Source organism: Neurospora tetrasperma (genome assembly GCF_000213175.1).
Source record: "Neurospora tetrasperma FGSC 2508 unplaced genomic scaffold NEUTE1scaffold_3, whole genome shotgun sequence".
In the NCBI taxonomy this organism is placed as follows: Eukaryota; Fungi; Ascomycota; class Sordariomycetes; order Sordariales; family Sordariaceae; genus Neurospora; species Neurospora tetrasperma.
In genome coordinates, this window is record NW_009799101.1 from 2,570,829 (window position 1) to 2,583,303 (window position 12,475).

The following is a 12,475-nucleotide window of genomic DNA, read 5'->3' on the forward strand; positions in this document are numbered from 1 at the left end:
CTGAGTCGTTGTCAGCCTGGTGCCGGATGTTTTAAGCATATGGCCTTCACGCCGGTTCGGAAGGGCTCTGATACATCTTGAGCGTTTCTCGTAACTGATTCACTATTGGACAGGCCTTCAAGTGCCCTCGGGCATCAGTCTTGCTGAGGCCACGCTGCAAACATTGTGGAAATGACGCAGCTACCTCTTTGACTCATCAGCATTGAAGCGCAACCTCATAATTCAAGATGGTGGGCGACACTTCGGTGCGGGGAGCAAACATGAAGAGACCAGTCCTTACTGTTTCCACGATGGAGCAACGTTCGTGAATCAACTTTATATGCAAGTCGAACCTACTCTAATAGCTACGATTCAGTCTATGTACGGAAAGCTCATGACCAGTTACGAAGCTCAAATTCTTGGAAAGATTTTCTTTTCTCTCTTTATCTCTGCTCGCATTTCTTTGTCTTATTACTGCTCTACTAACAAGACACCCAGAATTCGACAGAATTAAGAAGGGCACCAGCCCAATTAGACAATGAAGAGTAGGTAGGTACTAAGTAGTGTGTGTTACTCGGCAACGTGTGTACTTTACTCAAATGATGGCAACATAGAACAACCGGCAGCAAACACCAACGCGCCAGCAAGCTTCCAGATCCAGACCAGCCCGGCAAGAAGAGAGAGAGAGAGAGAGAGATGTAAAAAAAAACAGAGAACGACAAGTAGTAAAATGACCTTGGTCCTTTTGAAGCGAAGAAATAAAAAGAAGGCAGCGAGGCTATGCGACGCTTGCTATCCACCCGTCAAACATGCCAGAGCCAGAATTGATGTACGAGACCACCGCAATGCAACCAAATGCCATGTATGCAATGTATTGTGCATTCCGTGAATCCCGCGCTTCGCTGAACAACGGGCAGAAAACTAAGAGCACGATCATGGTTCTATGATGTCATACTCCACGGCGGTGCCCTATCACGATTCCAAGCACCGGGCTTTTCCACCACCAAAAGGCACCTCTTTCCATGCATCATCTGTTTTGTTTTCCCAATTCTCTCATATCTCTTCACAGCATGTTCTCATGACTCAACATTACAACACTTGTGTGGCGCAAGCGAGAGCCAGCCTGACTTATACAAGACTGCTCTTCGTTCTCGAGTGTACCCGTCGGCCCTCGGCACGCTTGCGAATCGTCTCCTCTCTCTTCAACACCAACTCGCACCACTTGCCTTTCAGCTTCGATGGGCTGCCCGTTACCGTGTCGTCATCGGAAGCAAGAATCGTGTCGCGACCAATGACTTCGCCGAGAACCTTCATCCAGCCCTCCTTCTCCTCAGTGCTGTCGGCGTAGAAGTCGATCAGCTCGCCGTTATTGAAGCGAATCCGGAACCCTTCTTCGACAAACATGTAGCCTTCCTCGTCCTCGGCGAACGCAGAGCGACGGCGCTTGCCGTTTTTGCCGGTAATTTCTTTCTCCATGAGGGCGCGACGATCATCGATAAGCCGCTTGGCATTCGCGAGATTGATGGTTGCTCGTGGCTGTCGAGTTGCCTCGTGATAGGCGGTCAGCTTAGTACCAACCAACTTGAAGTAACGGCGACGCCAGTACTATAACAGACATTGTTAGCAAAAACGTCAAGAGTCATTACGGGACATGAGCGCAAACATACCGGGCAATCTCCACCCTGCTGGCTGAGAACACCCTCCCAAGATTGGGCCAGGCGCTCCTCAGCAGCCTTCATCTCGCGAATGCACGAGTTCATGCTCTTGGGCATATCCTCATCGGTCGCTCCCTTGGGACGAGGTACGAAAAGGAGCTGGAGTTCCAGCTTTCCGATCTTATACGGCGCACGGCGAACAGGCCCGGTACTACCGCGCTTGCTCTTGACACTTGAGGCAAAACCGGCCTCCTCCGTAGCCCACTCGTTGAAGGCTGCAACTTCCACTGTATACGGGCGTCCGAAACAGCGCGTTTCGTGCTCCTTAAGGCACACATAGGAACGAGCAAAGCTTCCGTCTTCGGCGGCCAAAGGGGAGAGAAGATCCCATGCCGTAGGCTGAGTCTTCATTTGCCGGGCAGCAGCTTCACGCTGCTGTTGTGCCAGGCGCTCTTCCTCTTCTTTTTGTCGCATCTCCATTTCGCGCCGCTTCTTGGGTGAAGCAAACACTCTGCTGAATGTCGACGTCTTGGCCTTGGTAATCTTGGCAGGAGATGGTATCGCCTTTTGCTTGACCGGGGCGGGCTTCTCCAGTTTGACGTTCAGAGTCAATTGGAATTCCAAGTCGTTTGGTACAACAAGTTCGAACTCCTGGCCGATGGGTGCATTTCTGGCAAGCTCCAACCAAGCCGTCGTCACACAGTGAACGCCGTTGTCCAAGGTCAAAGCAAACCAAGTCCGTTCGTCTACAGCATGGTTAGTCGAACCCCCTTTTGTCCTCAAAGCAGGAGACTTACTCTTTGGAATGGGCAGATCGAGATCTTTCACTCCCATCACTTTAACGAACAACCGACCTCTCTCCCCGCTCTCTGGCCCCTCCATCCCGGCATTGAGGTCGTCTTCGGTTGTCGAGGTTGTTGCCGTGGCATTACTCTCCTGACCAGGAAGTGGTGGCACCGGCCCGGTGGTACTGGGTCGCTTTTTTAGACTCCTCTTTCTCGGTTGAGGATTCCACGGCTCCACTGTCCACGACTGAGGACGATTCGCCTTCACGGGTGAGCCGCCCGCGGATCGGTAGCCGTTACGAGAATCGTCGCCATCCTTATCACTGGCAGTAACCATTTTGGTATTCTGTCGCATGAGATAACCGCGCTGTTTACGGGTCGTAACGTTAGCATCGAGAAACACATCTTGTGGAATTGGGTCGGGTTTGGTTTTGCTCTCGGACGCTTGTCCAGTGAAAGTAAAGCCTCCGGTTGTGGTGTGGGATTTGTTTAGGAAATTGTCAAAAACAACCTTTTGCGCCTCAATCACCCTCTCGAAATCTCGTTCGAGGCTGAGGCCAACGTCGATATCTAGGGTGAGACTGCGGTTCTTAAAGCTAGGATGGCGCATCATGTAATCATCGGCCGAGGCTCTCAGGAGTTCTGGCTCCATGTCTTTCGAGATACGGCTACGGTGGCGTTCTGGAATCTGGGGCGTGGCGGGAATTTCACGGCTAACATGGCGACGAGCCTCACGCATGCTTTCAATATCGGCAGGTGTCGCCGACGGTCGAGTCTTCAACTTGGAACCAGACGCCGACTTAATGGTCGCAACTTGTTCCGGGATGGCGGGCGATGCGCGAGCTTCCTCTTCATCACTGTCGGGCATGGGACGGTGGATCACGGACTCTGGAGTACCTGGCTCTTCTTCGTACTCATCTTCCTCATCAGGGTCTCCCCAACCCGAGCCATCATATTCGGGCTTTGACAGCACCTTCTTCTTGCTGGGCGTTGCTGGCCTTTGTTCGACGTGGATTTCCGGCACGGCCAGCGTTTCCGTTTCCTTGTTCTTTGTTGGCTCAGCGACTTGCTCGGGCTCCTTCGCCTTCTCCGACTCAGCAGGTTTACTTGTGAATGACTCCAAGCCCTCGGCAAAGTCGCCATCCTTGTCTTCCTTGGAAAGCTCCAGAGAGCCGCTCATGTTGGAGGAAGAGATGTCTCTTACCGGGGGTGCCTCAATTGCAGGGGTAATTGATGCCCTTGGGGTGGATACCTGATCATCCTCATGATCGTCCTTCTCGGGATCTGTGCCAACAGAGTACTGGCTTTCGGTTTCATCGTCACGGTGTGTTTCGGATGCATCCGCCTCGCTGTCGACAGTCTCGGTATGATCATACGTATCCGCAACCGAATAGTCGTCTTCACTGTCGTAATCATGGTGTGGACGTTTGATTATGACACTTCCCTCTTCCTCGCTGTCGGTTTCATCGCTGAAGTCCGAGTCGTTTTCGGTGCTAGGAATTGGCACATCTGGGTCGTAGGCAGCTGATTGCCTGGGCGGAGACAGGGTTGGGGCGTCAGAGAAGTTATAATCCGACTCCCGCTCACCCTTACCATTAACCCGACGCAGAATCGATTCGCGTGAGATACGCGGTGGCAGTTGGTAGTCTTCAAGATCTCCAATGGTATCGTTTTCCTCCTCATCCTCCTCAGGATGTGAAAGAGGGCTGCTCAGCGGCTCCCGTTCAGAACTGTGGCCCTCGCCGCGGGTGTGGGTACCAGCACGACGCATACGACGCTCCCGCTGCTGCTCAGCAGCGTGTTTGCCATCGTCAGAAAGCATCATTAGTTTGAGGCGCTCTTCAAGAGACATTTTGCCAGTGCCGATATTTTGCATATCCGCCTTGGTCAAGGGAGCCGGCGGAGGAGTAGGCAGGCTCCTGACAGGAGAAAGGGCGTTGGGAGAGGCAGAATCGCTCCTGGATGATTGTCCAGGAAGTGGTGGCAATGGCCTATGATCACCATTCGAAGTCCCCTCCGAGCCGACACTTCTCGAGAAAGGGTCATCGTTCTCGCCCTGCCTCCAGTCCTCTGGGCCAACAACGGGGGTCTTGTCTGTATCCTCGAGCGAGGCATCAAAGCTGTCCCCGCTTTCGCTGTGATCATCATCGTGCAACATGTAATGATCATCGTCGTCCTCGTCTTCCTCCGAATCGTAGCTCCCCTCTCTGGAATTGCTGCCGATTGACGATAGATCCGGGGTCGCCATCTCGTATTCGTTCACTTGAGGCGGAGCGGCATCAAAAGTGACACTCTTTGCATGGCGGTGGAGCGCTCTGCCGGTTGGTAATTCATTGCCGTTCTCGTCTGTCGTCCATGTACCATTTTCGTGGTCAAAACTGCTCCTGAATCGGCTTGAGAGCGACGACTTCATGGGCGAGGTGGACAGGCTCTGGCTTCCTTGCTCCTTATCCCTATTCGGCGTTTCCGGGCGAGTCTGGGCAGGCAGGGTGACTGGAGGCGCAGTAGGCCGAAGAGGGGGGCTCAAGACGGGGATGCTGGTGCTGCTTTGGCTCCTCCCATGGCCACGAAAACCGCTGAATCCCATACCACCAAATGCGTTTCCCTGGATCTTGGACAGCGGGCGTTCGACCGGGGGGCGAGGGGGTTCCTGGCCCGGCTTGACTTCGGAGGCGAGAATGTTGCTGTTCTTGACGCGGGACGCCTTTTGCAGACGCTCGATGGAGGAGCGACGGACAGGCGAGGGGGATCCGGTGCGACTATCGAGACTGTTCTCCGAGTTGAAACGGGTTTGCCAAAATACACGCGGGGAGGTCGCGTTATCCACGGGCGACATGGGCGACGACTGGAAGGGGGAGGAATCGGTATTTAGAGGCGACATCTTGGACTGTTCCTCCGACGTTAGCATGGTGAATGCAGGTACAAGCAGTGGAGGCCAAGGAGATATGCGACATGCATGGAGCAAGGAGAAGTTGATGGAGCTCTGCTCCTGGGTCTAGTGGCTATGTATTGGCTTACCTTTGCCTGTGCCTGGCTGGAACCGGGCGAGTTCCTTCTCTGTTCCGTGGGCGAGATCTCGGATAGCGGCCGAGGGATAGCACTCTGCGTCTTGGACGGGATAGGCATAGTGTTGCCCTTGGAAAGGCGGAGGGGATGCACCTAGACGCGCCACGTAGTTAGCGGTGAGTGAACCAATGAGGTCATTGCCCCAACAGGGCAGTGGAGAGATGGCGCGCCCTACCGGTTCCTCCGACGCCATGGTTGTGGTGATGGACGGTTGGGCGTGGCTCGATGGAGCAGGCAGGAGGGAGGAGTGGTGGTCGACAACAAAATTACTTTGTGTTGATGCGGGAGCCGTTTGCTATAGCGATGGCATAGCAAGGTAGGTAAGGGATCGGCGAGGCAGCAAAAAAGGTACCGCGCACTGAGACAGATTGAAGATCGCGCAAAGCAAGGGCACACACACACGAGGGAAATGTGTGGTAAGTAGAGAAGAAAGTAGAGAGAGGTAGAGGCGGCCGTCCCCGATGTGCTTGTGTACAAGTTGGGTTGTGAAATGGCGGACTCCAGGGACGCGCTTGGGTTGCGATGCGACGCTTCGCTTGGGTGCTGCACTGGCAATCCTCGTGGAAATATCAACAACTGATTGGCGACCCGGTCGTATTCAAGTAGTCGGTCAAGCACGCGCTTCTCACACCGCAAATGAGGGCGATAAAAATGACGATGTGGTTCAGGTTGCAGACTTGTTATTGCGGAGGTATGGATGGCCGGTCGAGCGCAAACAATTGACAACAAGGAGACGACGGCGACGACGAAGACGACGACAGCAAGATCGGGCAGGTTTGGGTTGGGTTGACTGTACTGTGCAAAGTTGGGTTGCTAATTGGGAGTCGAGTTGGTCAATGGCAAGCAGCAGTCAGCTTGAAGTCGTGGAAATGGAAGGTTGGAGACGGGGAAGAGAGAGGTCCAGCTCGCCGGGGTTGACCTTGGTCGTGGTGTTTATGGAAGGCATCCTCCGGTAACAGGATGAACCACGGTCTCTGATTGGCTGGGAAGCGACCAGCATGAGCCTTGACCCCCTCACTCTCTTGAAAAGTGGAGTTGCTGTAGTAACGCTAGAACACTAAGGTCGGGTACAGGTGCGCACCACCCGTTCTTGCCTGGCGCGATCATGGTTTGAGACTGTTTTTTCCTTGGTTTTGCTCGCCGGAATCTGATGGAAGGGCCCTGCACTTGTAAAATGGAGGAAGAGCGACCACTGCAACCCCAACAACGCACTGGCAACCTACCTTACCTACGACTAACGGATGATGTGCACAACACCACGGCAGCACCGCGCGCACGCAACAGCCCGCAACTGCTGCGGACCACTGCAGCCAGGCAGGGAGGGACGGGACCGCTTTCCACCTGTGCGTGTCTCTTAGCAGCAGACTAGCGTGCCGCCTAGAACAGTGTCCCAGGGCATAATGCACCGAATGCAGCTGCTGCAGGGAGAAAGTCCGTCGAAATGGAAACATGATTCACCTATGAGAGGGGCTCGAATCGCAGCTGAAGCCAAAAATTATGTGGCTTGCATACAGTCAGACCCCACCCGACCAGCTCGACGCGACGATGCACCACAGTGAGACCACCTTGACCACTGATGGTGACTTGCCGACTGCCAACCAACGCTGAACAGGAGCCGGTCCTCCCAATCAATCTGTAACACCGCCAGCCCCCTCAAAATCGCCGGGACGGGAAGTCTAGAAACAGTAGAAAGACGCGGCCTTTTTGTTCTTCCAGGAGCAGAGGCAGTTTAGTTAAGTTAGTTATTTGAATGTTGGGCCCAGCCACACCCACGGCAACGAACTATCTCCCGATTTGGTTTCTCAGTCTGCATGTTAGCTCTCCACCTGCGGTATCATGAGCAGTTGGCTGTGTACCTTGCAGTGTCAGACTTCCGTCCTGGTTCTGGCACAGTCTGGCGGGGAGTCAAGGGAGGAAGAAGCCTCCGGCAGGCTTTGCGAGTCTTCAGCAGACTGGGAACGTATTCATCAAAGCCACATGATGAACTCGGCTTTGAGAGGACTCGTTTGCATTATACCACATCGAGCATTCGATGCAGTGTTCGTTAGCTTGCGGGGGCTTGGGGCTTCGAGAGAGGCTTCCATTCCAATCATGTGAAGTGGCTGACATACTTTTTCAAGTATTGGAAACACAAGATGGTTGGATGCAGCAAAAGTTCCCAGTGTGCCCTGTTGCCGATTGTGCCTGGCGAGGCGAGGTCTTGGGTCTTTGCTTGGCCTTATATGTTTCAAGTTGACCCCCCCTAAATTTCCTTCCTGCCTTCTCCTTTGTTTACACAGCCATGTTCCTCCCTTTTCCCCCTTGCCTGGGTGTCGTTGTCGTGGGACAGCCGGATGAAGCACGACGGCGGAGTTTGCAGATCTACGGAGACACATGCCGTCCTATTCATTACCGCCATCTTCCGCACACCACGAAGCCTCAACGAGACAACCCGAGACTCTTTGTGACACGACTGGAAGGGCGGTTCAAAAGCCCGAGCTTGCGGCCTAATGTGTTTCTCATGGACGGCCTCAAGTCATCCCTTGGCTTTTGTCTGATGTGATCCTGTGGTCGAGTGACATGATGATCCTACTCTTTTTTTTTTTTTTTTTTTTTTGGCAATATCTGCTGTTGTCTTGTAACATCTCGTTTGTGTCCCCCTTCATGTATGTCGTCGACGGCGGCAGTTGGAGATGCCGTGGAAGTGTTGGAGGCTAAGAGCCGCGTTAAGAAACGCCGCTTCCTGACGTCTAAACAGCATGGAAGATTCCTCGGCGGATACATACACTTCTAGAAGCATATCATGCCGGTTTGAACAATGATCGGATCCGGCACACGTACAATGTTCTTTCTACAAACAAACAAACAAACAAACAAACAAACAAACAAACAAACAAACAAACAAACAAACAAACAAAACAAAACAAACGATAAACTAGGGGTTGTCGGTAGTGATGTTGTTTGTAAGCGCAACCGTGTTTGACCCGAGTCAAGGTTGCCGTCATTCATGATCTGAAAACAAAGGAGAAATATCGACAATCGGGGAACCGTTCACAATTATATGATCGGAACTCCATAGTCAAGATTGGGTGCTGACATGGCATCTCTGTCTTCGGATCTTGCGGGCTTCTGGAAGACTGAATTTCGGGTACATGGACAACACAATTGGAACGGACCAATAGTGACGTGATTCGCGCGGTCGGCCTTTGGCGGCATTGAACAGAGTGCCGAGACGGAGGAAGGGAGAGAAGGGCGGAGATCCACCGGATTTGGGGGGTTACACTATCCTTGTTTCTGGTTGTCGCTGACTGGGCGGTTGCGTGGTTCGGTTGCCAAATTCATCAAGAGACAAAAATGTATTGTACAACATACACTATGTCGGTTCATATGGTAATTCGGGATATCGCCATCTTGATATATCGGGTTTGAGTGATGCCCACGCACAATCACCATTCACCCATACCTCCTCACATAGCCATGATCCCATTGCCGCGCCGACGGGATCGTTAATGCGACAGTGTACATTGGCATGGCCTGATGTTGACTTCATTCACGATCTGACAGGTCCCCAAACCCAAAAAGTCTAAATTTGGCTCCGGGTCCAACGATCCAAGTCAGGGCATTTGGGATCCTCGCCGGAACGATGGTACGTACTAGGCCTTCCGGACGAAACGCCTCGATGTTGGCGCATACATAGGAGCCTCAAATCTCCGGACCGGGAGCCGCTCCAGTCCAGCCGCAATCCGACCGCCACTTGTCCCGGGAGGTGCTGGGCTCTTCACCATTGGTTAATGAATGCCAAGATGAGTGCTCAAGCCACCGTAGATGCCAGAACTTACCAAAACTGGCGCACGGACGCTCCGCGACTCATGTTGAAAACCTCCCAACTTCAACTTCATCTCTGGTTTTTGATAGACAATCAATCCAAATTGTATCCGGGGTGCCGGGCTCTCCCGGTCATGATTTCCTTTGCTGGTGGTCTGTGACATCCACGAGACCTCCACCACACCACCCTCTCGACGAATGAACGGGTCAAATCGCGGACGACCCTTTCACCCTTTTTTTCTAACACTACACTACAAAGTTTTCCTCTCGATTGTAATGCCTCCACTTCGTCGCGAGTCTGTTGTTATCGGCCTGTGTCGGGTGCAGTTATCTTCCAAAATTTCCATAACCAGAGGCAGACGGCCCACTGCGTCTTAGATGAGGACATTTCCAGCAAATGAGAAAAAAAGATATACCTCGATACCATTTCTGACCGAAAAAATAAATATTAAAAAAAATAAGCCGGCTGCCTCGGAATCGTACCCAGTCCCTGTACCTCTCTCTCCTTTCTTCCCATCGACCAGCTCACCAATGGGTGCAATTGGCTTCTCAGACCGACTCAATGATTCTCGGTGACATCACAAAATCCAACAATGTAATTGGCGTGCAGGACGGAGGTCCCCCCCCCCAACAGGTTCCCGTATGTATCCGTCATCATGGACACCCCGTGGATACTATGGATCCCGGCCTCCAGGTTGGGAGGAGGAGGGCAATATACCGGCGTCTACCTTGTTAGCTAGGGCCGACCCGCCGCCGAGGGTATTGAACCTTGATAGCGCAACTAACGGCCACATGGAATAAAAATCGCGATTCGCCCACTGGACGCGGTCCAAAAAGTCTTTTTTTTTCTTGATCATCGGTAATGGAGAGCTTATTGACTCCTACTCGAACACCATAATAGCATCAACGCCAGCCGGTTAAAGTCTCAGGATGGCTTCCATTACACGCTTCGCGAGGACCTCTTCCTCTTCCCTCCAGGTGTCCACCCGGTCAGCACCGCTGGCCTTGACGGCGAGAAATTTTTCCACCGTGAAGTTCAACAGCACGTTTCCCTTCTGAAACCACCTCGTCGTCCCACCTCGCCAAGAGAGCGTCATTGCTGACTATCATTCCTTATAGACAAAGACAGAAAGGAGCGGGTCGTCATCCTGGGCTCCGGCTGGGCGGGCTATTCCTTCGCCAAGGACCTCGATCCCGAGAAGTATGAGCGCATTTTCATCTCCCCGCGCTCCTACTTCGTCTTTACCCCCCTTCTCGCCTCTACTGCCGTCGGTACTCTCGAGTTCCGTACCGTTTTGGAGCCCATCCGCCGCCTGGACTACGGCATCGGCTTCCACCAGGGTTGGGCCCAGGACATCGACTTCGCCAACAAGACCATCCGCGTCGAGGCCAACGCCAACGCCGATTCTGCCAGTAAGGCTGTTGTCCCCATCGGCCAGGGCGGCCAGCTCAACCAGGCCTCTGCCAGGGGCGCTCTCTTCGACGTTCCCTATGACAAGCTTGTCATTGCTTGCGGTGCCTACTCCCAGACCTTCGGCATCGAGGGCGTCCGTGAGCACGCCAACTTCCTTCGCGACGTTGGTGATGCCCGCCGCATCCGCTTGAGGGTTCTTTCCCTCTTCGAGCTGTGCGCCTACCCCAAGGGTGTTGACAACCTCACCGATGAGGACCGCGCCAACCTCCTCCACTTCGCCATTGTCGGCGGTGGCCCTACCGGTATCGAGTACGCTTCCGAGCTGCACGATCTCATCCACGACGATCTTTCCAAGATGTACCCGGACCTCCTCAAGTTCGTCCGCATCACCGTCTACGATGTCTCGCCCAAGGTTCTTCCCATGTTTGACCAGGCTCTCTCCAAATATGCCATGGATGCTTTCAAGCGTCAAAAGATTGAGATCCGCACCCAACACAACATCGAGCGCGTCCGCCCTGCCGATGGCAAGCTCGGCTCCGAGTACGGTGAGCTGAAGCTCAAGATCAAGCAGTACGGCGACAAGGAGGTCGGTGCCGGTCTCGTCGTCTGGTCCACCGGTCTTATGGCCAACCCCCTCATCAAGCAGCTCGCCTCCAAGGACTTTGCCGTTCCCATCTCCCCCGAGGACCGCGCCGAGGCCCGCCGCCCCAAGGCCAAGCTCGCCACTGATGCCCGCACTGGTGGCATCCTCGTTGACGAGCACTTCCGTGTTCGCATCGAGACCCAGACCACCGATGCCGCCAAGGGCTCCGAGATCGTCCCCACCTCCTCCAGCAACAGCCTCCTCCGTGACGTCTTCGTCCTCGGTGACGCCGCCGTCATCGAGAGCCAGCGCACTCTCCCCAAGACCGCTCAGGTTGCCGCCCAGCAGGCCACCTACCTCGCCAAGGTCCTCAACAAGGCCAACGAAGGTGTCATCGACGTCAAGGACGCTCCCGGCTTCAAGTTCCGCAACTGGGGTGTCATGACCTACCTTGGCAGCTGGAAGGCCATCCACCAGGGCCCCCGCGACGAGCTCCGTGGCTGGGCCGCTTGGGTCCTCTGGCGCTCCGCTTACCTGGCCAAGTCCATGTCCTGGAGGAACAGGTTCCTCGTGCCCATCTACTGGCTCGTGTCCTGGGTCTTTGGCCGTGGTATCTCTCGCTTCTAAATGGATTTATTTCCTCTCTCTCTTTAGAGGCGTGAGAAAGAAACCACACCACAAGCATGTACACACCCAAACTTTATAACTACGATATAACTCTTTAGAAATTGGATACCAAAGGATCAAATAGAAGGCGGCGGCGACGGAGTTACTTCAACCATAGACGGACGGGCGGCAACATCTGCTTTGATACAATAGAGAAAGAAGAAGAAGGAAGGAAGGAAGGGAGAGAAGGGAAGACGAAGGGGGAAAAAGGAGGGAGGGAAAGGAAAAGGTTTAAACAAAACTATGATGCATTGCGTGCAACAAACAACGGCAAATGGGAGGCATTAAGGGCGCAAGGGAGCAAACTTCGGGTTGTTTCCTTGCAAGGGATTTTGGGTTGGGCTCGAGTAACAGACATCATCATCATCATCATCACCATCACCATCACCTTGTTTGTTTGTTTGTTTGTTTGTTGCATCAAGACTTCAACACTCTGTGTTGTTTTTTTTTCCTTTGTCATACCAGTTTATTTGCATTGCAAGTATGATCTTTATTTCTTTTTTTGCCTGGTCAAGTTTTATGA

General features: G+C 53.5%; 2 protein-coding genes across 2 annotated transcripts; one reads left to right on the forward strand and one right to left on the reverse strand.

Annotated features, from left to right (window-relative positions):
* Positions 1 to 837: 837 nt before the first annotated feature.
* On the reverse strand, positions 838 to 5,790 carry NEUTE1DRAFT_146361 (uncharacterized protein; the record flags this gene model as incomplete). Its single annotated transcript, XM_009852632.1, has 5 exons — positions 838 to 1,584; positions 1,647 to 2,380; positions 2,432 to 5,306; positions 5,438 to 5,578; positions 5,661 to 5,790. The coding sequence occupies 5 exons, from the start codon at positions 5,676 to 5,678 to the stop codon at positions 1,108 to 1,110; spliced, it is 4,245 nt and encodes a 1,414-aa protein (XP_009850934.1).
* A 4,155-nt stretch (positions 5,791 to 9,945) lies between these two features.
* On the forward strand, positions 9,946 to 11,913 carry NEUTE1DRAFT_137632 (uncharacterized protein; the record flags this gene model as incomplete). Its single annotated transcript, XM_009852633.1, has 3 exons — positions 9,946 to 9,983; positions 10,191 to 10,318; positions 10,409 to 11,913. The coding sequence occupies 3 exons, from the start codon at positions 9,946 to 9,948 to the stop codon at positions 11,911 to 11,913; spliced, it is 1,671 nt and encodes a 556-aa protein (XP_009850935.1).
* Between the last annotated feature and the right edge of the window lie 562 nt (positions 11,914 to 12,475).